This window comes from Etheostoma spectabile, chromosome 17 (assembly GCF_008692095.1).
Source record: "Etheostoma spectabile isolate EspeVRDwgs_2016 chromosome 17, UIUC_Espe_1.0, whole genome shotgun sequence".
Lineage (NCBI taxonomy): Eukaryota > Metazoa > Chordata > Actinopteri > Perciformes > Percidae > Etheostoma > Etheostoma spectabile.
Window position 1 is genome coordinate 14,620,474 of NC_045749.1, and position 23,382 is coordinate 14,643,855.

The 23,382-nt window shown below is 39.5% G+C and overlaps 3 protein-coding genes across 6 annotated transcripts in view; 2 read left to right on the forward strand and 1 right to left on the reverse strand.

Moving 5' to 3' along the window:
• The window catches only part of si:dkey-103j14.5 (isoaspartyl peptidase/L-asparaginase), a 7,644-nt gene extending 918 nt beyond the window's left edge, over nt 1-6,726 (forward strand). The window contains exons 2-7 of the mRNA XM_032541716.1: nt 1,625-1,821; nt 3,331-3,473; nt 3,676-3,839; nt 4,825-4,943; nt 5,191-5,301; nt 5,886-6,726. Of these exons, the coding sequence (XP_032397607.1) occupies nt 1,625-1,821; nt 3,331-3,473; nt 3,676-3,839; nt 4,825-4,943; nt 5,191-5,301; nt 5,886-6,100 (949 nt within the window). The 3' untranslated portion in view covers nt 6,101-6,726. The remainder of the gene's footprint in view (nt 1-1,624; nt 1,822-3,330; nt 3,474-3,675; nt 3,840-4,824; nt 4,944-5,190; nt 5,302-5,885) is intronic.
• Nucleotides 6,727-8,101: 1,375 nt separating this feature from the next.
• Nucleotides 8,102-19,592, forward strand: phf3 (PHD finger protein 3). Of its 2 annotated transcripts, none has more exons than XM_032540686.1 (16): nt 8,102-8,347; nt 10,316-10,566; nt 10,960-11,082; nt 11,184-12,507; nt 12,845-13,121; nt 13,523-13,574; nt 14,688-14,808; nt 14,938-15,094; nt 15,218-15,334; nt 15,560-15,682; nt 15,783-15,927; nt 16,050-16,230; nt 16,323-16,470; nt 16,580-16,669; nt 16,901-17,096; nt 17,187-19,592. In XM_032540686.1, exons 2-16 carry the CDS (start codon nt 10,332-10,334, stop codon nt 18,953-18,955), a joined length of 5,058 nt encoding a protein of 1,685 aa, XP_032396577.1. In that variant the 5' UTR covers nt 8,102-8,347; nt 10,316-10,331; the 3' UTR covers nt 18,956-19,592. The 2 variants fall into 2 exon arrangements, with proteins under 2 accessions (XP_032396577.1, XP_032396578.1); XM_032540687.1 differs by having other exon boundaries at nt 10,966-11,082.
• Nucleotides 18,989-23,382, reverse strand: part of eys (eyes shut homolog) — a 175,281-nt gene continuing 170,887 nt past the window's right edge. For all 3 annotated transcript variants that reach the window (XM_032540683.1, XM_032540682.1, XM_032540685.1), the window contains 4 exons: nt 22,775-22,937; nt 22,358-22,530; nt 22,101-22,262; nt 18,989-21,192 (listed from right to left, as the gene is read on the reverse strand). In XM_032540683.1, the coding sequence (XP_032396574.1) occupies nt 20,000-21,192; nt 22,101-22,262; nt 22,358-22,530; nt 22,775-22,937 (1,691 nt within the window). In that variant the 3' untranslated portion in view covers nt 18,989-19,999. The remainder of the gene's footprint in view (nt 21,193-22,100; nt 22,263-22,357; nt 22,531-22,774; nt 22,938-23,382) is intronic.

Genomic DNA, 23,382 nt, shown 5'->3' on the forward strand with positions numbered 1-23,382 from the left:
GCAAGAGAAATCTCAATCATTCCCAATCTTGCAGAGACAGAGCGTAGGCATATGCAAGAAGATAACATAGGCGCAGGCTAATTATTGCTAACTAAAATGCTAGTTAACGTTAGTAATTAAACCTAAACAGTGAATGTAAGTCGAAACTGCCTGCAAGCTTCTCCTGTACTGGTAATTCCTCTACTATGCAACAGTAAGTCGCGTGGTTATGACACTTTTTTACAAAAACGTCTGCTACGGAACGTGAGGTATAAGTAAATGAAGCCTTTTTATAAATTGTCATGTTTCTTTAGAAATAAACAATAGACAAATAGAGTCTTTGACAGCGAATAACTTTACATCTGAAGCGTTTAAAGTGACGTCAAAATGAATGGCAGTCAATGGAATGCTAACAGCAGGTGATGGCTTGTTGGCATCAAAACGGCGCCATAGCAGCTACGTACGCATTGTGGAGAGAGTCTTATAACTTTGGACAATCGGAGGTTTAGGCAGCCAAGGAAGTAATTCATTGCTGTTGTTGCTATTTTCTGGATTCTGGTTGGCTAACATGGGCTTGAGCTTCTCGTTACACTGCCACCTTCAGGTTTGCCATTCCCTTGATGGCATTCATGGCATGTACACAGGTACGTGTAAATAAACACTTTTCTGAAAACTAACAGCTTTGCACAATGTAATTTTTGAAAACGGAGTGGTTGAAATGTCTGTTTCTTAAAATAGCTGCCCATGTATAAACGTAGTCTTAGTCGTGCTTGAGAAAACACTGGAGCAATCCCTGAAGTGGATTATCAAGGATTTAGGGTACATCCCAAAGCCGTTAAATTGCATCCCCATCTTTTCCACTTGCTTCCCTTCCTCGTGTCTTAGGGCCGTGACAGACCAACCCGATAATCGGCCGTTGGACAGTCTGGTGAGGTCAGTGACTCGAATCTGTCCCGTGTGTTCCGTGTAGTGAACCGTCCAGAGTGGTCCGGAGGGGCCGGCAACCTTCATTTTGGCCGACCTGACATGCTTGGTCGGGAGGCGGGCACTGCCGGCAGTCGGACTCAAATGACCAATCTGATTGGTGGAGTGCTAACCTGGGTGACAATACAGATTAGCGCCGCCTGCTGTTATTGAGACGTATCACGTCTTGTCACTTTGGTGTGTTCTGAGGCACTTTTTGGACCGACTCGGGGAGACTGATCAGTCCAGCTGCCTTTTCTGCCGAGGGTCGGCTGTCTGGTTGGTGAAAGACGTGAGGAAATCTTTGGAGGAGAGAGGCAACGAGCAAATGTGTTTTAGAGGGATGAGGCGTCCTTTCCTCTGAAGTGTCACATAAATACGTCAGCTGTTTGGGCAGAATTAGCAACTCTTTCTGCTGCACGGCTTCTGGGAAGGCTGCTCTTGTGTTTCCTTCAACCATAGCTCCTCAATGATCCCTCCTTAATGCTCACTCCTGGGAGACAAAGTAAGAGCTTTAAGACTGCCTTCACAATGGAGGGACAGAACAACATCGGGTTCTGCCCAGGGCCAAGGAGCCGAGGAGTTATCAAATAAGGGGGATGAGATTCGGCCATTGACGAATGGGAGCCTAAAAGTTAAGTGATCGTAGTATTGATTGTAGGTATTGGTCTTTTTCCTGCAGGAACTTAAAGATGTCAGCAGTCGTAGTCGTGCACGGTGGGGCGTGGGCCATACCGGATGACCTGGCCAAGGCCTCTGTTGATGGAGTAAAGGTGGCAGCATGTGAAGGGTTTTCAGTGTTGAGAGGAGGAGGTAGTGCACTGGATGCTGTTGAGGCAGCTGTGAGGGCCCTGGAAGAAAATACTGTGTTTAATGCAGGTAAACCGTACACAAGTATTCTTCCTAATATATAATAACCTTATAGACACAGTTTATTTGATGTATTGCAGGACTGTTGTATTAGACTGCATTATTTTTAGCTAGGTGTACCTAATAACTGGCAACTCAGTGTATATCTGTACTCTAATATCTGTAATTTAAATAGATCTTAGCAACAGGTTTGAAAGCCACAGCTCTTGGATCTTATGCGTTCATACACCAGTTTAAAAAGCCTCAAATTACTCCCAACTGTCAACGCCAGTCACTGATGATCAATATCCTCTTTTATGATTGAGTTAGTTTTGTGTGTAGCTCAATGTCTCCATCTGCTGGTGGCAATGCCAACATTCATCTAGACTCCATCTAGAATCAGAGAGGTGATGACGGTCAGCAGAGCTGAGGTTGCTAACTGATCATGGGGCTCATAATTTGGAATTAATCCAAAATGGAGTCTGCACCAAAATCTAATCTACTTTTTAGAACTTCAGCAAGCTTGAACAAAACATAAACTTGCCCAATAGAAGGTAGACTCCAGTACATTGTACAAAATAACAATCTGCTTGTGCTTGAATCTTTTGGGGACAAGTTGATTTGAATTAACATGAATCCTTTTCACGTAAGGTCTTGGCCATGACTGTCACTAACATACTGTTAATGGACAATATTCAGTAATGAATTAGTGTAGATCAACTGGCAACAGAAATTCATATTTTGCTTGTGCACAACTTGTTTTCTGTCAGTGTGATAAACACTGCCAACATGCTTCACACGGGCGTATGTGTTTACTCAAATTTGTATAGAATGAAGCTACATTAAAGCTACATTTCAGACCGTAAAACCTTTTGAATTATAAATCAGCACCAAGGGAACTCTTGAGAATCACTTTATGTACATGCATTATTTCATAATAGGACTGGGCAATATGGAGAAAATCAAATTCATGAATTTCTTGACTAAAAACCTTGATGTCAATAACGACAATTGGTGCTTTAACATAATGTTATTTACACAATGAGATTTTTGATAAATAATCAGAAATATTAATTTAATGACAAATTGTGTCAAGGCAAATAACAAAACAGCTAGAACAGTCTTCTAAGCTCAGAAAACTACATCACTTTACTCTAATGCAGCCTTCCAAACCAGGAAAAGACAACAAATAATATATAACAATTTTACGATATCCAAAATTAAGACGATATCTAGTGTCTTATCACAATATTGATGTAATATTGATATATTGCCCAGCCCTATTTCCTAAGTACTATGCTCTTTTACACAGTTTTGTCACCACCCTGTGGACTTGTGAGGATGGAGCAGGCAACATATGACAACCGCCTGTCATTCTCGCACTCTCTCTGTCCGCTCTTGTTAGATTTGATTTAGTTTCTCAGCATTTTTAAACTACCTCCAGTTTACATGGACGCTCGCTATCAGCTGTTCACGGCTTTGACAATACCTACGTCCATCTCAGCCATTGTGTAATTTAGTTACTGATTGTGATTGTAGGGCATGGAGCGGCGCTAAATGCTGATGGAGAAGTGGAGCTGGATGCCATTATCATGGATGGAAGGACACTTACCAGTGGTGCCGTGTCTTCAGTGAAAAACATTGCCAACCCTGTGTCACTGGCACGGGCCGTGATGGAAAAGGTTTTTCTCTTTTTAAAAGGAGACCACTGATGGTTGAAATCACTGATTTTGGATCCTTTTTTAAAGTGTTTCTAACAGCAAAGAGCTTTTGTGTGCATTGAACTGAGTGGTATTACAACAATAAAAGTGTTTTTAAAAACATAAAAACATGTAAAAAAACATGTTCTTTTTCTTACATGTCTGTTGCCAATGAACGTTTCAGACATCCCACATCATGTTGACAAGCAGAGGTGCAAACCTGTTTGCAGAGAGCATTGGCGTGGCCACAGTTCCCACTGATACACTGGTGACTGAGTACGAGAGGAAAGAGTGGGAGAAGCACAAGAACTATCTCACTGGAGTAATGCAGGATTTCAACTGTCAGTGGTAAGGATCTGCAGGGTTTGACTTTTTGACCCCTTCTATTCTAGTTTGGATTTCATTCATACATCTCTCCACAGCATCTTTTTTTAGGGGTGCATGATATATCAACTCAATATCGTTATCGCCATATCATGTTGCGCAATATTATATCAAAAGTGTTGCGATAAGTATGCACTATTTTTTACATATATTTTTTTTCATTGTTTCTAATATGTCCTGTTCTGTAGACATGCTCTTTATTTATTGTTTTCGTACTGTACAATCAGTAATTCACGTCCTGTTCTGTAGACACGCTCGTTAATTATTTATTTGGGTTTTACCAGTCCAATATGACAGTCAGTTAAAATGATCCTTGTTTGATTTGTTATGAATCTATTTTGATGCGTTTTCCCATAACTTTTTTTGTCATTATCGTGCAACCCTAATCTTTTCAGGTTGAATAGCCTGGTGTGAAAATAAAATAGATATAAACTCCGGAACCTGCTTGGTAGAGAATGAGCTTCTATACAAAATGTTTTCAATAAAGTTAAAACAGCGGGAGAAAATGTTTTTAAACACCCCACAGAAACAATGAAACTGCATTCATTAACATTGGATCACAATGGGGTTTTGATGGCCATTATACTAAGTTTCATTAAATGTGATGATTGCTTGGTAAATGCCTTCTCAATTCTCAAAACATCCTATGTATTTTAGCACATCTTAGAAAAATGATTTCCGTAAATTGGCACCTGGAGAACGGCTCTGTTTTGCTGTTGGGGAGTAAGAGGATCAGGCAAATTGTTTTTGCCATTAAACACAAAAACGGTTTTGCCTGATGAATGTCTAGTACTGAAAGTTGCCATTAAATGTATTTTTGCAATTGAGACAGTGTGCAGGAGTTTCTTTGCATCTTTTGACCTACTCGTCCCTCTTCTACGCACCTTCGTCATGTAATAGATGTGCAAAGTATTTTCCTGTTCTGAGCTAGCTTTTGTTGTTATTCTAGGGCCCATGATACTGTTGGGGCGGTATCTGTGGACTCTGCTGGTAATGTTGCATGTGCAACATCAACTGGAGGGATCAGAAATAAAATGATTGGCAGAGTGGGAGATTCTCCGATCATAGGTACGACTTCATTTATTTGCACTTTTCCACTATCAGCTGCAGTTCAACTTAGATGAAATTAAATTACATGTAATCATCATCATCATATATAATCATTATAAAGTCTGATTTTATTACACCTTAAGCTACTGTATACGAACAAGTTACACTGTACGATCAAAATGATCATTTCAGTTATACTCCAACTTTGTTTTTATCATTCATCTTTGTTTTGTGGTAATTTTACATGTTCTCTCTTGTAAATAAGGCTCTGGAGGATACGCAGACAACTTTAGTGGTGCAGTGTCTTGTACCGGTCACGGAGAGTCTATTCTTAAAGTCACATTGGCCAGACTCATTCTTTCACATATTGAACAAGGTGAAGTATCACAATTTCAAACTATTAAGACAAGCCACGTATGTCAAGACTTCATCTGGTCTTAATGTAATTGAATGTCGCCATTTCTGTTTTTGGGACAATCATTAAAAAGTGGAATCAATGAATCATGTTAAAATATTGTACATACCTTGCGGGTTTAGTATAGTTTAGAGTAATAACAGTTTTGCATTGTAGCCTGTAAGTTTTCTCTGGCAATACAGAATCAATGCAACCATTGTTTATTTCGGATAGCACGACTATGTTTGAGCAGAATTAATTTGACAGTAGGATGATTTCAACTATGGCTGCAATGAATTTGATAGGTGAGTGTGTTAGTTGTCTTAAGACAAGCTTATCTATACGCTAAAGGTATTGTAGCAGAATTAAACTGGGAAAAAAAATTCTGTAGGACTAAAAGAATGAAATGTGGTGTTGTCTGTTTACTTACACTTTGATGTACAGTACATTTTGCTGTTGTAACATTATGGCTTTCACTGACATGGGAATGTATGTTTTTAGAAGCTCTTGTTTTAAATGTATTTTGTTAGTTAACTATTTCCATCTGTTTTCATATTTCCTCCCAGGTAAATCAGTAGCAGATTCTTCACAGTTGTCTCTGCAGTACATGGGAGACCGTGTCCGTGGTGCAGGAGGCGCTATTGTAGTTTCTCCGTCAGGAGAGTGGGCAGCCACATTTACCACAGAGCGAATGGCTTGGGCAGCAGTGGATCATGATGTTCTTTGGTACGGATTAGACCCAAATGAAAGATCTAAAGAGCAGTTATCCCAATATATATAGTAGTATATAATTCATCTAATATACAGTATACAATAATCCCAATAACCATTTTAACATATTTTAAATACTTATTAATCATATAATTGACCAATATAACTGAATTTCTTAGGTTTTCCACTAATTCACTACTTCATTTGCTACTGTTGTTTTTAGCCAAATTAAACAAGTCATTTTTTCTTGTCTCTAATCTGGGATGTCTACGGAATGTACTGTACAGTACATGTGTACAGTGAAATATATTGTTAATAATATATTATTAGTATTGAATCCTCAAAATCTGTTATTTGACCAGCTAGTACATTTAACCTATTTTTTTTCTTATCACCTGAATTCTGGAATACATTTTACATATAATATCAGATGTCTGCTTTATTTTATTAAAATATCTTTAACATTGTGTTAGTTTATTACTCCACATCCACTGTCCAACTCCACATTTGCAAACCTAATCTAATTAAGGTCTAAACATTTGCAATCAGCTTAGACGTGTAAAAGCAGACTGCTACATTGAAAATGCATCTGTATAAATGTGTTTTCCCAATTTGATAAACTGCCAAGTTACGCAAGTATTGATAGTCATTGTGTAGTTCATTGTGACCATAGTATGCCTTTTAAATTCAACTTGATTTCAGTGCTGCCATGTACTGTATGCTGAATGCTGTAACTAGTAAATGTAATGTTTTTATATAGCGCTTTTCTAGTCTTAACGACTGCACACATTCAACTCAGGGTTCAGTAAGTGCATTCAGTTAAATGAGCTACTAAATAAGTACTGCATGTCTCTGACTTCAGTTTCATCAAAGTTGTTTTGGTTTTCATTGTTTTTCAAACACCTTCTAGTAAAATGGACTATTAGGGGGTTGTTAACATAATAACAGGCTTGTTCATAAGCCTCTTCTTCATTTGGCCAGCACCAGTGTTGGCCTTGCTTCATCCTTTGAAACAATGGCTGCTCAAACAGAAACTCACTGTATACAAACCTGATTTTGAATTCAAATTAGATTGTATGACCACGTGGTCCTACTGTGATTTAAGACATAGGTGCAGCTCTAAATGGCTGGTTCATATGGTGCTGGAGACAGGAGTTGATATATTTTCTTCCTAGACTGGAAAAATCTTTGTATATACCTTTTTATTTTTTCCTTTACACATTTCAAATTACTTTTGTTCTATACTGGACAAATCTTTAAATACCTTTTTTATTTTGTCATTTAAAAATTTCAAATTACTTTTTTTTTTGTCCTACAAGTTGTACAGATGTATATTAGGAGGTGCAAACACACTTTTGATACTGTAGGGGTGTAGATCTGTGTTATTAAGCACATATTACAGATATTGAAATCTCAATCTAAAAGGCAAAAATATTTGATTGTGTGGTAACACTTATTTTTCCTTAAGTTTTATTACATACACTCACCGCCCACAACAACTTTGTCATAAATTACTTTTTTTTTTTTACAAATTTTACTTTTTCAGTTTGTGTTGACACTGTTAGAATTCAGAATTCATGTTTATTATTCAGGTCTTAGTGGGTGGAGTGCATTATATTGAAAGTTGTTTCTAATATTCTGCCACTCTCATGTATGTAAATGGTGTGGACAAAATATTAGGAAAATATTACTGCATAGAATGCAGTTCAGTTCCAACACTGCAAACTCCAGGCTCAATAACAAACATTTAGTTAAATTAATACATTTCTGACAGTGTGGATATGGTAAAGCTGTTTTATTTGATCAGTGGCCAATGAGTGTTGGTGGTAAAAATGCCCAAGTTGAAAATATCCCTACTTAATGGCTTGCCTGCAGTTTATTTTTCACAAAAGGCAAGAACTTATACATCCAGGGCTAGAACCTGCTTTTGAAATGTAAAAACTAAATACATTTGCTTTCCAGGCAAGATGGTGTCAAATATTTTACTTTTATATATGGAAATAAATCAACATTTTCTTTCTGTAGGCGGGACTGTTGAATGCGTTTGAAGAGTTGACTCAAACATGCTCTAACAGTTAACCCTTCTGAAACGTTACTCTTGTTTACATATACACATTGAAAAAGCACGCTGTAGACGTGTGTTATGTCTGTAGCCTACTACCAGCTGCTATGCTACCTGTAAACAGAAGCCACGTGACAATCTATCGGGCTTTGCAGCATCGGGACGAATGACGGCTGAGTTAGAGGAAGTTACTGGGAGCAGCTGTGCTAGCATGTAACCTTACACGAGTTGGATCAGCATTGCAGTAATAGAGAGGTAAGAGTCTTATATATACGGAGACAAATATTTCTACATATCCAAACAAGCGTTTGAACAGATGCATGTGGGCGTGATCATCTAACGACCGTTAGCTGCAGCTACAGACTTTCTTTTTGCTACCTTAAGGCCTATGCTTAAGCGAGCTAGCTAGCCAGTCTGACAGATTTAGCATCGAGCTATGTAACTAAATATTTTCACATTTTTGTGCAATATATTTTTAGCTTAATTGGCACACGTTTTTTGGGTGTAAATGCTATTTATAGATACAGTGCTAGAGTTTTGAAACAGTGGGTTACATTGGGGGTTAACTTCCTTCATAAGTTACCGTTAGCTTGCTAACATACATGTTAACGATATGCAGCGGACTCCATGAGCGGATTGTTGTTAGCCTTCCAATAACGTTAGCATGCTAACTAGGAAACACTTAGCTAGCTAGCTCATTGGGAGAACCTTTTAGATATATCTGCATTATTAGGTGACATTAAATAAACGCGTCTAGAAATCTATTAACATATTTAAGTAGGGTTTTTTCTATGCACTTTCCAATTGTGGCCTGCTTAAAGTTAGCTAGTTGTAACTTGATTAAAACAGGGTAACTTGGAGGTAAATTTAACACTAGCTTGCTTCCCTCTTTGAAGGTTTTCCAAGTTAAGAATCAAAATAGGATTTATTGCCGAGTAAGTAATACTTAAAGGAATTTGCTTCGTGATGCATACACAAACGTATTAAAAGGAAATCAACAATACAGAAAAGTACGTTTCTGAAACAGACAAGAACATTAAAATATACAACAGACATCGTTACAAAAAAGATGTAAAAGATACGATAACCTAAACAAATATGTACAATAGAACTGTTTTAACAGCAAGAAAATAAGGCTTATGGTTATGCTCAGGATCTGCAAAAAAGTGAGGGAGTGTGCAACAGTTCAGGATAGGCAGGCATAAAGTCCAGAATGTTCGTTAATGTAACGTTTAGTGTCTAGGAGTGGGGATAAAAGTCAGTCCCGGTGTTGCACCGCAATCTGTGACCCGTCGTGATCTGTGGCCCTTCTGTTAAAATCAGTCACTGGTTAAAATGCGTTGCGCGACCCTCCGTAAGGTTAGGGACAAGGGTTTGGTTCAGGTTTAGGTACGGGGACACAGATTTCGGTGCAACAGAATGAATGAGTAACCATTCAAGAAACATGGTCCCACCATATTGGACCCCCATCCCACCAATAGACACAGATATCTTCTTAAAAAATAAACACATAACATTACGATTCTCTGAGTTATCAGAGGTTTAATGTTATTCACAATTTCATGCTTTTGGTCCAAAATTTACAAATTAGGTGATTTCTGTCCTTAAACCTTAATTTGCAAAAAAAATCTTGCATGATTTTTCATTTTTTAAATATTTTATAGATACACTTCTAAAGTTCTGAAGTTTTCATGTTGTGCCTGCTATTGGTTGAGCAACAACAGACTCAAGTCCAACACATGACTCCCTAATGTTGCCTATGATTTTCTGTTTCACGTCGATTATCAATTCAGTTTTCCCGGATAAGAAGGAAACTACTGAATAACAGAAAATTTAAATGAACTTAAGTAAAAAGGAAGCCTAAGTCAGCAGAAAGGTGTTTTGCAAACTTACTCATGTGAAGTTATAAAGATATTTATTTTTTATTTTGAAGCCACAGGTCAAGGGCTGATGATGCTTTGCTCATATCATTTGGACTTAGACAGTATGCTTTGCCTATTGCTGTGCATGGCTCCACCAACATGAGTTTGACATTCAAGACCAAGGAGTGTCTGCACAGATCCTCCCGAGCTTCCTGAGATTAGACCATAATGGTCCCTTGATCCCAGTTAAATGAACCTAGTGCATAATAGCTATATTGCAGCTTTATTTATATAATTTTTTCTTGAAATTTTTTTATTTGACGTCTAATTTCCCCACATTCTGTCTGTTGTTTTCATACAGGAAGGCAGCAGCATTCATGGATATTGTGGACACCTTTAACCATTTAATACCCAGTGACCAGTTGGATGAGTCCCTGGTAACGGGTCAGAATTTGGAATGTGAAGCCAGTAATGACTTTGGGCAAGGACTCCAACTGGAAGATTCACTGAAAAACATGCTCAGTGACAAAGACCCCATGTTTGGATGTGCAAGCTCTCAGTTCAATCTGCTGGACAATGAGGACTCCACTTTTCAAATTGCTGGCTCAACAGGTATGTCAACAGACAGCAAACATACACATAACATATGCCACTACCACAACTTCATGTGACTGCATCACAATAAAGGCCATTAACAGTTAACTATAAAACTTGGTAAGGAGAAAGTTTAACGTATACATTAACAGCTTGCATTAAATTATTTACATAATGAATATGTATAAATTTGAGTACCGTATATGTTTAAAAAAAAAAGTATTCAATTTTAAAGAGACAATACAAAATGATACATCATTGTAAATGTGCCAGTGTCAACCAAATGGCTAATTTTGAATTGTTGTGATTGCTTTTTCTCTTTATGAGTGTGTTAAATATTGTTTTTATTTAGTACTTTTGCCCCTTACATTACTACACAGGGAGATACATTATATGTATTCCTTTGGGCTGTTGCAGGTCTCAGTGATAGTTTAGCATCCACAGGCCTCAGCAGTGAAGTGACAGTTGCAGAGACCCAAGTCAAGCGACCTTTTGGCAGGCAGAAAAAACGTCCACGTAATTTTTTAGAATACGGTAAGTGGCTCATTTAGATTCCTGTTTTCACCAGATGACACCTTAAAATTAGAGATGGTGTGAAACACACTTTTCTGTTTTGTTTCTTCTCGTTGAAACAGAGTATAGCAGTGGTCCACAACCTGCTAACAAATCCCCCAGCACCATGCCCCGAGGACGACCAGGAAGGAAACCAGCAAACCGGCTACAGAAGTCCTTTCTTATTGAAAAAGGACTTAAAGGCACCCAGCTGAAGAAAGAATTAATTCTAGGAGGACGTATTAATGTTGATGATCTTGATGGTGGATTATGGCTGAATCCTTCCGTTGTGTTGAGACGATTAACAGTCACAATTGCAGGATTCAGGATCGAACTGCTTCCAGGACCCTCTTACACACAAAATGTTGAAGGAAGCCAGTCTGCGTGTGACGGTGGTTTTTCGTATGCTGGGGACATTGGGTATGCCGTATTGCCAGATGATGCTGCCAGTGTACAGAATCCCACCTCTGAGAATGTGGCAGAGGCGAATGTAATTGCGAAGAGCTCGACTGATGATGTAGCCCTTGGACTGGGCCCATATGTGAATCCTAACGACGTGCAGACTTCCAACGAGACATTATTGGGGAGTGCTTGCACGCCAGAGACAAAACTTGACAATCAAAGTGTTCCTGAAAAGCAAAAGCCAGTCAGTAAAGGGAAAGATGACATCAAGGAGCCACAAAACCATGACAAGAACAGAAGTACTGTTCGTAATAAGACAGATGATGAGGAAAAACAACAGATCGCGGCCAAAACACTGCTCAAGTCAAAACAAGGACTGACTTCTAACAAGAATAAGGACTTGGTTTCAGGTAAACCAAACAACTTGGTAAAGGGAAATAAAGTTTCCCAAAACACGCCATCCAAAATCCAAAGAGAAGACCTGCACAAAATTAAATCTCTAAAAGAAAAGAAAGACATTTCACCTTTGAAAAGGCCTGCAGAAGACACCCTAAGTGAGCCTGCTATTAAAGTGCAAAAGACACCAGGCACAGGAGAGAGTAAGGTGAAGCCAAAATTGACAAGTGCACCTAGCTCTGTAATGAAGAAGAGCCCATCATTAGGCAACCGTGTTGACCAGCAGGGACCAACTAAACATACTCATCATCCTCCCAATATCCCCAAAGTTGAGACCACAAACCCAATGTCCGGTCGTCCAGGTCATTCTTTAAAAACGCCTGACGAAGGAGGGGAGGAAAAGTCCAAACTGAAAAAACCAGAGAAGATCCTCCAAAGACAGAAAAGTAAAACTGCAAGAAGCATCTCCGTAGAGGAGCCACAGCTGTTTATTCCAGACAATGCTCCTGTTGTGAAGAAGGAAGCTGCTGAGGAGCAACCCGTTAACAGCGAGACTGTATGGGATGGAAACAACTGTTGTGGCCTGTGCAAAAAACACCACAATAACATGTAAGTGTGGCAAGACAGATTATTTTGCCACCGAAACTTATTTACTGCAGGTTGTAGATTTAATTTGCTAGGTCTGTTTGTTACAGAAATGTTAACAACATTAAATTGTTGATAACCAAATTTACTCAGCACATGCAACACTTGAGGTAATTGACATGATGAGGGGAAGGTGCCAGCTAACATACAATATTTGTACAATTATCAAAAGACCTGACTGTCAGATATGTTTAAATGAACAAAAATGGGATTATAATATTGGCATAATTTTTTTGTGTATCTAGTGCTAAGAATGCTTATTTCCAAAAACAGCTCTTAATAATATCCATACTTTGGTTAGGTTCATGGTAGGCTGCGGCCGCTGCGACGACTGGTTCCACGGCGACTGCGTTGGTCTCGACCTGACGAAAGTACGTGAAATGGAAGAGGAGGACCAGATGTACGTGTGCTTGAAGTGCTGTGAAGACGAAAGCAGAAAGGTGGAGGCCGAGGCCCCGAGTGCAGCCAAACCAGAAGTTCAAGCAAAGGTGGAGGTACAGGATCCTAAGCTGTCTCCCAAGGACCAACCAGGACCCTCCCAGACACTCACATCAGGGGGCGTTCGACCAGTAAGAAAGGTAAGCAGTTTCACCAGGAGTTCTTCAATAGAGCTGTTTGAACATGCATTCAGTTATTACAAATATTTTATATACAAAGGATGTTTTATTTGTTCCCCCAGCTAATTCATCCTCTATTAATCATAGCCAGGGTTACCACTACACAAGGGTTTGTTGTCTTTTTGCTTTTACTTTTTCTGTACAGAAGGCTTGCACGTGGGTGTGTGGTTAGCATGGTGTACACACCAAAGTTTAGTGCATTTTCCCACAGATTAAACTCACCCTGTATTTCTTTTTAAACCTTTGGCCCGGGGGGGGGGGTTATAATATTTCATGTGTTATCTTTTTCATTTTTATTTATATATTAGTTCTTAATTACCTGTAATATTAATAATAGGGTTAATGTTGCTCTCCATAAACAGGATCCTGATAGAAGGCAGTCCACAGACGTCAGAGAATCAGTTCACAAAACAGGTATTTCTTTTAACATTCTGTTTTTAATGACACATTAGGTTCAAGGCCAGTGTGAGTTCACTGGGTTCGTGATTCTGTTATATGTAAACTAGATTGAAGATGATCACAACAATACGTGACTAATCCTTTCTTTTTTGATACATATAGTTACATGTTTTTTGTTTTAATTAAAAAAACACTTTTTACAATTTTTACATTACATTGCTATTAGATTTATACTGCCAGTTCAGATTAGACAAATTTCATCAACAAATCTGCTCAAGACTTTAAAAAAAGGCTGTTATTTAAATATCTATCTACACAACCAAAAAAACTGTACAAACTACACTTTTAAAGACTTCTGAAACCAAATATAATACTTAAATGCTGCAGCTGCCCGTATGCTGACAATAGTGGAAATTTGATTTTAATGTGGTGGTACATGTGAGTATAGCATGTTTCCGGTATTAAAAATACCTTTCAAAGGGAGTGTATATTTAAAGCAACACTAAAGAATTGTTCCCACTTCAGTCCCCCTACAGGTTGGAAGCAGAATTGTCCATTACGTTACATTATGCAAGTTTGCCAGGTCGGGTGTGCAGATCTGTAGTTTGAATGAGACTTTATGACAGCGGTATTGGACATTTCTGCTTCCGACCTGTAGGGGGACTGAAGCGGGAAAAGTGCTTCAGTGTTGCTTTAAAGCAATTCAGCCGGATTTAGTCACAGAGCCCAGAATTGTCTCCCAGTTCACTGTTGATATTTTGGACAACTCAACAAAGTTTACAATTTAGTTTCAAAACAACAAGGGTGCAGGGAGGACATTTTGAGAGACGCAAATACGTTTGATAACTTTGTATGTTGTAATAACATGAAAATATATATTTTTTAAACATGAAAAACATCTTCTTATAAACCTTTTCATGTAATAACGTGATGCTGATAAGTTTTTCTTCTTTAGGCATGGCATCAATACACTTTCATATATAATAGTTAACAGCTAAAGTTGCAAATAATTTTCAAATGAAATGTCTGTTTATCACAACTCTGTGTTGAATCTTTGATATTTTGTAATCCTTGTGGTCCCAGATTCCCCCCACCTGCTCAGTAGATATTGTCATTCTATCCTCATAGGTTTTTATCTGAAACAAGAGACAAAAAGCAAGACTCCATCTTCAGCTTCAAAGAAGCCTGTGTCTGTGGAGGCAATCAGGCGAAGTGTGCGTGATTCTCTGAAAGAAATCCTTATACAGAGGTGAGTATTTCATGAGTGAAAGTTAGTAAAAGAATTGTGTAAGTACTTAAGTTTTTTTTTTTTCTCAATGAAAAAGTTTACAAACAACTACCTTAGTGCACCAAACGTGTGATGCTTTCTACACTTCAGGTTGAAGGAGTCTGATTTGGACGTCTCAGTGGAGAGGGCCTCTGAAGTTGCCAAGAAGACGGAGAGAGAGCTTTTTCACTTGTATAAAGACACTGACAACAAATACAAGAACAAGTACAGAAGCTTAATGTTTAACCTCAAAGATACAAAAAATAATGTAAGTACCATTAAACATCGGGCATGATCCAAATGCAAAGTTTCTTGGTGTTGCATTAACCTTTGAGTTTGGATATATGTTTACTTATAATTGTCTTTTGACGTGTTGTTTTGTATGTTTTAGGTCCTCTTTAAGAGGGTTCTCAGAGGGGAAATCTCTCCTGGTAACCTAATTCGAATGAGCCCCGAGGAACTGGCCTCGAAAGAATTGGCTGCTTGGCGACAAAGGGAGAACCGACATGTAAGTAATGTCTAAGTCTACGTTGAAGTTTCTTACTAATTGTGTAGCACATAATTCACCCTAATAGCTCACAATAATTCAATATCAAAGTTAAGCGCAGCAAGTAGTAATACAATTATATTTGAAGATGTTCTCTTTTATCACAAATGGTTGTATTTTGGAATGCAAAACAATCAGTCCCCCTCTAAAAAGCAATACATTCATTTGTTTTTCTTCATTTTACAGACAATTGAGATGATTGAAAAAGAGCAAAGAGAGGCCGAGAGACGGCCGATCACTAAGATCACACACAAAGGTGAAATTGAAATTGAGAGCCAAGAACCAGTGAAGGCACCAGCGCCTGCAGAGGTAAGGGACACGGCAAATATTACTGTGCCTTATGGTTTATTAACAAGTAAAAGAGGGTGACATGTCTGCTTCAACGTCGTGTTTTTTTCCCCCTTGTCAGCTTGAGTCTCCTCCCAAAGCGACAGAAGTCTCAGCAGAACCTCCAAAACCCCCTGAGAAAAAAGCAGAGATTACCGACAAGGACAAAGACACAACCAACCAACACAAGTCTCACTTATTTGACCTACACTGCAAAATCTGCACAGGTAAACCCTGACATGAGAAAAAAATCCATAAAGTTATTCTGCTTATAACGTGACACTATCCTCAGTTACCAACGTGTGTGTAAATTATTTTTTTAATATTATTCTTTTTTTCTCTCAATAAGGTCGTATGGCGCCCCCTGTGGAGGAGGCACCAACCAAGGTGGTCAAAGTTGCTACCACAGTGGTCCGGAGGCAGTCCACCAAAGCAGAAGAGACAAAGAGCACAAAACCTGCGATCGACGACGACCTGCACCTCACTGTTTTAGAGGAGAGCTTCCGAAACGCTCAAGGCTATGAAGGAAGGTAAGCAGGTATTTCTGACACTGCGTGGTTCTGGTGTGAAACTTCTTTCTTTTTTTTGCGAGCTTTCTCCATTGCTGGTATATTCGACACAGGTCGGGTCACATAGCTGGAAGAGATGAAGAGGCCGCTTTCCTTTCCAACCTGACGGTCCTGTGGCGAGGACACATTCACATGCACGCTGTGGCAAAACTTGTGACAAAAGCTTTCCCCGTCTCAGGCTTATTTGACAACTTGACTGAGGTAAAGTGGACACAGCTAAACATATTGAGTTTGAATAGCTGCTGCAAAAGTATTTTATACTAAGTACTGTCAGAAAGGTTTGATCTTTTTTATTCTTTTTTTTCAACAGGACCTTCCAGACAACATTCAAGTTGGCGGAAGGATAAGTCCACAGATAGTGTGGGACTACTTGGAGAAGATTCGGGCAACTGGAACAAAAGTGAGTTTTTGGCAGCTTTTCTTCTTAAAGGGATAATACAGCCTGTAGTAAAAATCAGTCAATAATTATAATATATATAATAAAAATCACCCTACATATGGTATATTGCGATCAAGAGCAGTTTATGTCCAGACAATTAACCTTAAGATTTGTAATGCCATGTGATGCATTCTAAAGTTCTTGGACATGGATTGCAGATTTTACTGACTCATGCGTTTTCTTTTATTAAAGGAGGTGGGCCTGATTCGCTTCTCCCCTGAGACGGAGGAAGATGAGATCTCTTATACTCTTCTGTATGCCTACTTCAGCAGTCGTAGGCGTTTCGGGGTGGTGTCCAATAACCTGAAACAAGTGAAGGACATGTATCTCATTCCTTTGGGTGCCACTGAAAAAGTTCCTCATCAGCTTGTTCCCTTTGATGGGCCAGGTAACCTGAACACTAAATCTACATTATTTCCTCTCTGTAATTGATTACCTTTATTATCTTTCAAACTTAATTAATCTTTCCATTTGACAGGTTTAGAAAACAACCGTGCCAACCTTCTCCTTGGACTTCTCATTCGCCAGAGACCAAAAAGGGATTTTCTTTCTGTTGACATGAACGAATCTGCCAGGATTATTCCTGAAATCAAGCCCATTACCGTTTCCACAAAGGAAACCAGAGCAACCGAGGAAGATGAGAAATTGTTCCTCTCTTCCTTGACTGCTGCACATAAAAAAGAGGACAAACCAGTTAACACTACTGATGATGTTGATGAGCCAATTACAGAGTCTTTGGAAGAACCATCTGCACCAGAGGAGACCAACAATCAGGAAGCAGGAAAACCACTGCGCTTTCTTCCAGGTGTGTTAGTAGGCTGGGGTGGGGAACATCTGCCAGATGTTGGAGGTAAACCTGCAACAACGGCAGATGACACCCAGAAGACCCAAGCAGCGCTAAAAACAGAAGCATCGACTGGAAACTCAAAAAGTCCAACAGCTGCTACACCACGAGAACGCTATGTCATAAAGAAGAAGGAAGCTAAATCTGTTAAAGCTGAACCGGAGCTATCCAGCCCGACTGATACATCTGCGGCTAACAACTCATCAGGAAAGGATGCTGCAGTGGTGACCCATGGTGCCCCAGTCTCTCTGAAAGATAAGCCTCCAGATGTATCGACTGAAGTGTTCCTGGCAAGCTTGTCAGCAGCTCCAGTTGGGACCGAAACTAGTAGCGCTGCCTGTGCAGACAAAGGCGATGCTGGCCTTTTGTCTGAAAGTGAAAAAGCACCGACTGAAGGGAATTGTTTGTTGCAGTCAGAATCCCAGGCTGCTCTAGCTCACGCTAATAGCTCAAAGCCTCCTTTAAGTGGAATATTGAAAAAATCTTCAGCGTATTACACAGTGAATGAAGATAAAACGGTGCAACAAAAGGATAAAGCCAACCACCCAGCTCTTTCGAGTCCCAAACCAGTTCCTGTGTTGAGTAGCACTAGAAATAATTCAGTCACACTATTTCACCAAGGATATTTACAGGTTTCTCAGGCCAGAAACAAACCGCAGGAAGAAAAGCAAACAACTATTCCATCATTCGTCAGTGAAAAGGAAGAACCCGGCATGTCCCAGGCTAATGCTACAGTAAGTCAGACCGTATATCCTCCTGCAGTCCAAGGACCACAGATGGAGTGTTACACAGAAGCCTCTGAGCTTCAACGCGACTCAGTAATGGCACCAGATCTCCCAGAAAACAAAAGTTCTGCACCTATCCCATCGCAGCAGCAACAGCCTCAGGTACCTGGAAGCTACGCCTACCCAACTGGCCCTCCTCCTAACACTTTCTCCAGTCCACACACCCAGGATCAAAACCACAGTGCACCGTGGGCTCAGGGTAGCACTTCACACGCTCTTTCTGGACTTCAGTCACAGTACGCTGAGAGCTACCCTGAACCACCTGGCCGACCTTCATCCCTGGCCAAAGACTACAAGCGCCTAGATGAGAGATACTGTGACCCGTGGGAGAGGCCACGAACAGCAGATGACAAAGACCCCCACGGGAGGCAGAGCCATTACAGGGACTCTTCTCACGGAAAAAAGAGCAGACATCATGACCGGGAGCGGGAGAAAAAGCGTGAGCGCAGCTATGACAGAGAGAGGAGTAGGCACCACGGACACTCAGATGACCGCTATGGTGAGAAGAGGAAAGAGAGGCACCACAGTGAGGATCACAGCAGCCGTCATAAGGACAGACACAGACATAGACGGGACTCTGATTATGAGAATGGACGAAGAAGTTCAAAAGACAGTTAACTCATATCGTTATGTTTTATTTTTATTTTTTAAAAGCCCTGCTAGCAAGCGTTGGGGGCTCTAAGAAAGACTGCTGGCTTGTTGGTTACTTTGCTGGTTCAAACCACTTGAGGTATATTGGCCGATAGCGGTCTGCAGCTTGTATGCCATTTCCTTCATACAAGTCCCATTTTATGTTATTGACAGGACAGCCAAAATGATTTGATAATAATCAGTTGGATTGTGAAGATCTTTATAGTCATGTTCTCTTCGGACCAAGAAGAACTGAATATTGGAACAATTTCAAAATTTTTAACCTTTTTATTGTATATATTGTGTTCATATTGAGCTGCTGTGCTACCAATGATCAGTAAATGTTTTCAGTCTTGTGGTAACATACAAAACAACAAGTGTGGAACATTTAGTCAAAAGTTTAAATTGGCATGAATGTAACACAGAAAATGTTAAACTGAGAGCCGTGATCTAAACAGCAGTGTTGCTTTCTCCCCCACAACTTAAATTCTTTTAAATTGCTTTAATATTTTATAACTTACTTTTTTTTGAAAAAGTATGTACATTTTGGCTTGTAATATACATAGATGAAGTGTGCCTTTGCACTGTGTTTATGTACAGTTCTTAATAAAGCTAATCATTTTTTTATTGATTATAAAAAAAACTTGTACTTCTTTCTAAATGTATTAAAGATAAAACCACATGGATTTACATGGTTGTATTACATGTTGTAGATGTGTCTGCCAAAAAAAAAAAATCAGACAGACTTGAATTTACACTGTCACATTATGTTTTTGAAATTAGTCCATTAGAATAGTGACTGACTCTCAGGGGTTACAACATATTTGTTTGCAGTATCATCCAATTGGGTTCATCCATAAATCAGATGAAAATCTAGCTGTACAGTGTTGAAGAAACAAGTATTAAAAAAATAGTGTAGTGTCTACTGCTTTAAAAAAAAAAAACTATTGCCGAGTTACACAAATCTCCTTATGAACTAGTTTGTAGGAGAACTAATTAAACTACTATCACGTCACAAAGGGAGTTATACTACTATTCATTGCCCTCATGAACATTAAAACCCTCACTATTATTGAGAAAGTGTAGCGGCTTGGTATCTTTAAACAAATATACATTTCTCAGGCTGCCTTCAAAGCCTTTTGAAAACAACTCGGAAGTAACAATTGATACATTTCTATACAATCCAAATCCTCCAAAGAAAAGCTGACCGCCATAGTTTAAGGCCACGTAACGCTCAAATGGGTCCATGTCTTTGGAAAGTACTTTCTTATTGTTTAGGAACACCTGGATAATTGTGCTGTTTAAAGATATGGACACATTGTGCCATGTGTTGCAGCACAGTGTGAGATTTCTGACTGTTATTGGGGGCAAAAGTCTCTCTCCGAGATTAACAGCGATTTTGAGGTCACCGTTCTCAAGTCCCACTGTGAGGTAGTCATCATCTTCATGTTCAGCCCTTCCCATCCACATTATCAAACTGTCATTTGAGATTGTGTAGAAGCTGAAAGAAACCTGTGTGTTTTTAACATTTCTTGTGTTGTATCTTGGGTCCTGGTATTTAACGTATGAGCTTCCCACAAATTTAAGAGTGTCTGTGGCTATTTCTGTGTCGCAGTACCTCCCACCCCATCCCAAGGGGCATATGCACCGGTATGAGGTAACACTAGATGGAGCACATAAGGAACCCTGCTTGCAGATGTTGTTTACACAGCTTACAGACTGGTTACACACTGAGCCAGTCCATGATAACAGACATACACATGTGAATGAGCCATTTCCTGTTGCCCTACAGTGACCTCCGTTTTGGCACACCTTGTACCCACATGCCGTCCCATCCCAGTCCCCTACGTTTGCTCCACTTATCGCCCCCGTCTCTGTTAACTCAAACTCTTCACCGTTGAGGAGAAGTTCTCTTAAACCACCAGTGAAGCCCAGTGGCGCCCCTTCAGTAGCATCTGTGGAGACGAAGCTCAGAGTGGACACGCCCCCGACAAAGATGTCTGTAGCAACATCGAGGGTGGTCATCCCTTCGGTCACATTCTCTCTAACCTCCTTATTATCCAGACTGAGGAAGCCTTGGTGACCAACTCGGCCCGCCTTCACCGTGTGCCAGGTCCTGCCGCGCAAGTCCACTCGCTCAACAGACTGCAGGACGTGGGTGCCATCCCCTAGATTGTATCGCAGCTGGACAAACCCGGATGTCAAAGAGAGGCAGAAGAAGTCTCCTGTAGGAAGAAAATAAAACATTAAAACTTTACATTAGCAAATTCTTAGTCATAATAAAAGGGTCAGTTTACCTACTATTTCTACAGTGGAAAAATAATTCTAACGTAACCTGTTCACAGCAGTGTCTGTTTGTTGATTACCTAGACTTACAAGAAGATTGTTTGGAAAGACATTTTTTGAGATTTTTGAAATGTAATGTTTAAATACTTTGCGCAACACAAAGTGAATTGTACTGATCTTTGTTGCATTGAGGTGGCGGCAGAAACCTCTGACAGATATTAAATATGTCATATACATATATAAAAAGCAAAGTTATATGTTTAAAAAAATAGTAAATAGGGCTCTGTGACTTATTCTTATGATAATGAGTAAAACAACTTAGACTTAAGTCTGTAATGTAGCAGAGGCAAAGCTGTCATTGATTATGAATTTGGCGGCTATAAGATCACTATGGAAATATGTAATATTCTCTAGTGTTTTTATTCTCTGTCATGCTTTAATTTCAGGCATAACACCAACTTTGTTTTATGTTACATTTTAGAATTGTTTTATTTGATCACATTTTCTTTTCAGATGCCCTTTAGCATGAAATACTTACTGATGAAGAATAATTAAAGCTTTTTTTCCCTATGAGTGTATAAAATTATGGAAGGTGCTCCAAAATTGTATTATATCTTCTACTTAATGGGGCTTCTTTGCAGAATTAAGTGCAAAGTGTGTATCATGAAATATTCGTTCATCATACTGTAGAAACAAAGGATAATTTGGTATGTATAATGTGTGCCATTGTGGCAGGATATGGGGAGAAAACAGTGATCCTGGTCCTTACATGGAAACATACTGACATTCTGCACGGTAAATATAATATTTTGTACATTGAAATAAAGCTGGAATTGAATGCCCTCACCAGCTCTGGCACTGAGATGCTGTGCAGTGTAGACAAGGATGCCATCCGGTGATAAAGGCTGGAACTGCAGCTGCAAAACAGTCCTGTGTCTTGTACTCATAGGTGGGAAGGACATCCATGAAGACTGGTTACCGCTGAAGAATGGATCACTGATGATCACAGCTGAACAGGAAAAACAACATAGCAGTTAAATAATTGAATAGTGAAGACCTTGTCTTATTAATTAAAAAAACAAAACACATGCTACAGATAGCAACCGTTCTCGCAGTAAAGTCCCGCAGTCCCCAGAGGGCACTGGCAGGTATATCCATTGGGGAGAGGGATGCAGGTGGACCTGTGGGCGCACAGAGGAGGAGGACTGTGCTCGACATCACACACGGACACGGTCTCAGAACAGAGTGCTCCCTTCCATCCAAATGGGCACTGGCAACTGCAGACGGACACGGTCAGACACTGTAAAAAGCTAGTAAACACTGTCAGTGCGTTTCGCCATACTCACACAGTGTGACTTATTTTCTATAGGTTACTGATGTCTCGTCAAAGTACATGGGAATTTACATGTGAGTAAAGTTTCTGGGTCCATTCAAACTATAAAGTCTGCAAGCGTTATTTATGCGCAAGATCCTTATAGAGTATCAGAAAATAAATCCCAATTATTGTTTATTTTTACTTACTACACAGACGAGCCAGAGTCCACGCATGTCCCTCCGTTTTGGCAGTGAACATGAACACAAGGGGTAACGCCACACTGACCCACGCTGCGCCCGAAGGCCGGATGTCCCAGCACTTGGAATTTACTGTCTCTTCTTGTACGAAACTGCACATCGAAAATGCACCCTGTGAGAAGAACAAACACATGACCTTATGTCTGCAGGATATCTTTTATTTCTCTGATAGGCAACCATCAGAGAAAACACAGCAATCTTACCTTGTAGGAAGTTGAATGGTGCGCACACTAAAATGTGATTAATCTGAGCTGAGTTTGCTACTCAAATAAGGCCAATAAAAAGGAAACACCTATTAAAATGCGAGCAGTGTTCAAAATGAATATCTTTGATGGTTGTTTATTTTCAGAGATGGGTAGTAATGAAGTACAAATACTTTGTAACAAAGTACAAATACTGTTCGAAGAATAATTAAAGCTTTTTTTCCCTACGTCTGTATAAAATTATGGAAGTTGCTCTAAAATTGCATTATATCATCTACTTCAGTTTATGATATGTCCAGTTTCAACCTCTGACACGCAGACACTTAGAGAGGTTGAAACTGGACAATATTATCT

What these genes read in the sequence shown, in the direction of transcription:
- phf3 (XM_032540686.1), top strand. Translation starts at nt 10,332, where the DNA reads ATGGATATTGTGGACACCTTTAACCATTTAATACCCAGTGACCAGTTG. An exon ending in TCAAAGATACAAAAAATAAT is followed by an intron (nt 15,095 to 15,217) that starts GTAAGTACCATT and finishes TGTATGTTTTAG; the next exon opens with GTCCTCTTTAAGAGGGTTCT. An exon ending in AGGCACCAGCGCCTGCAGAG is followed by an intron (nt 15,683 to 15,782) that starts GTAAGGGACACG and finishes CCCCCTTGTCAG; the next exon opens with CTTGAGTCTCCTCCCAAAGC.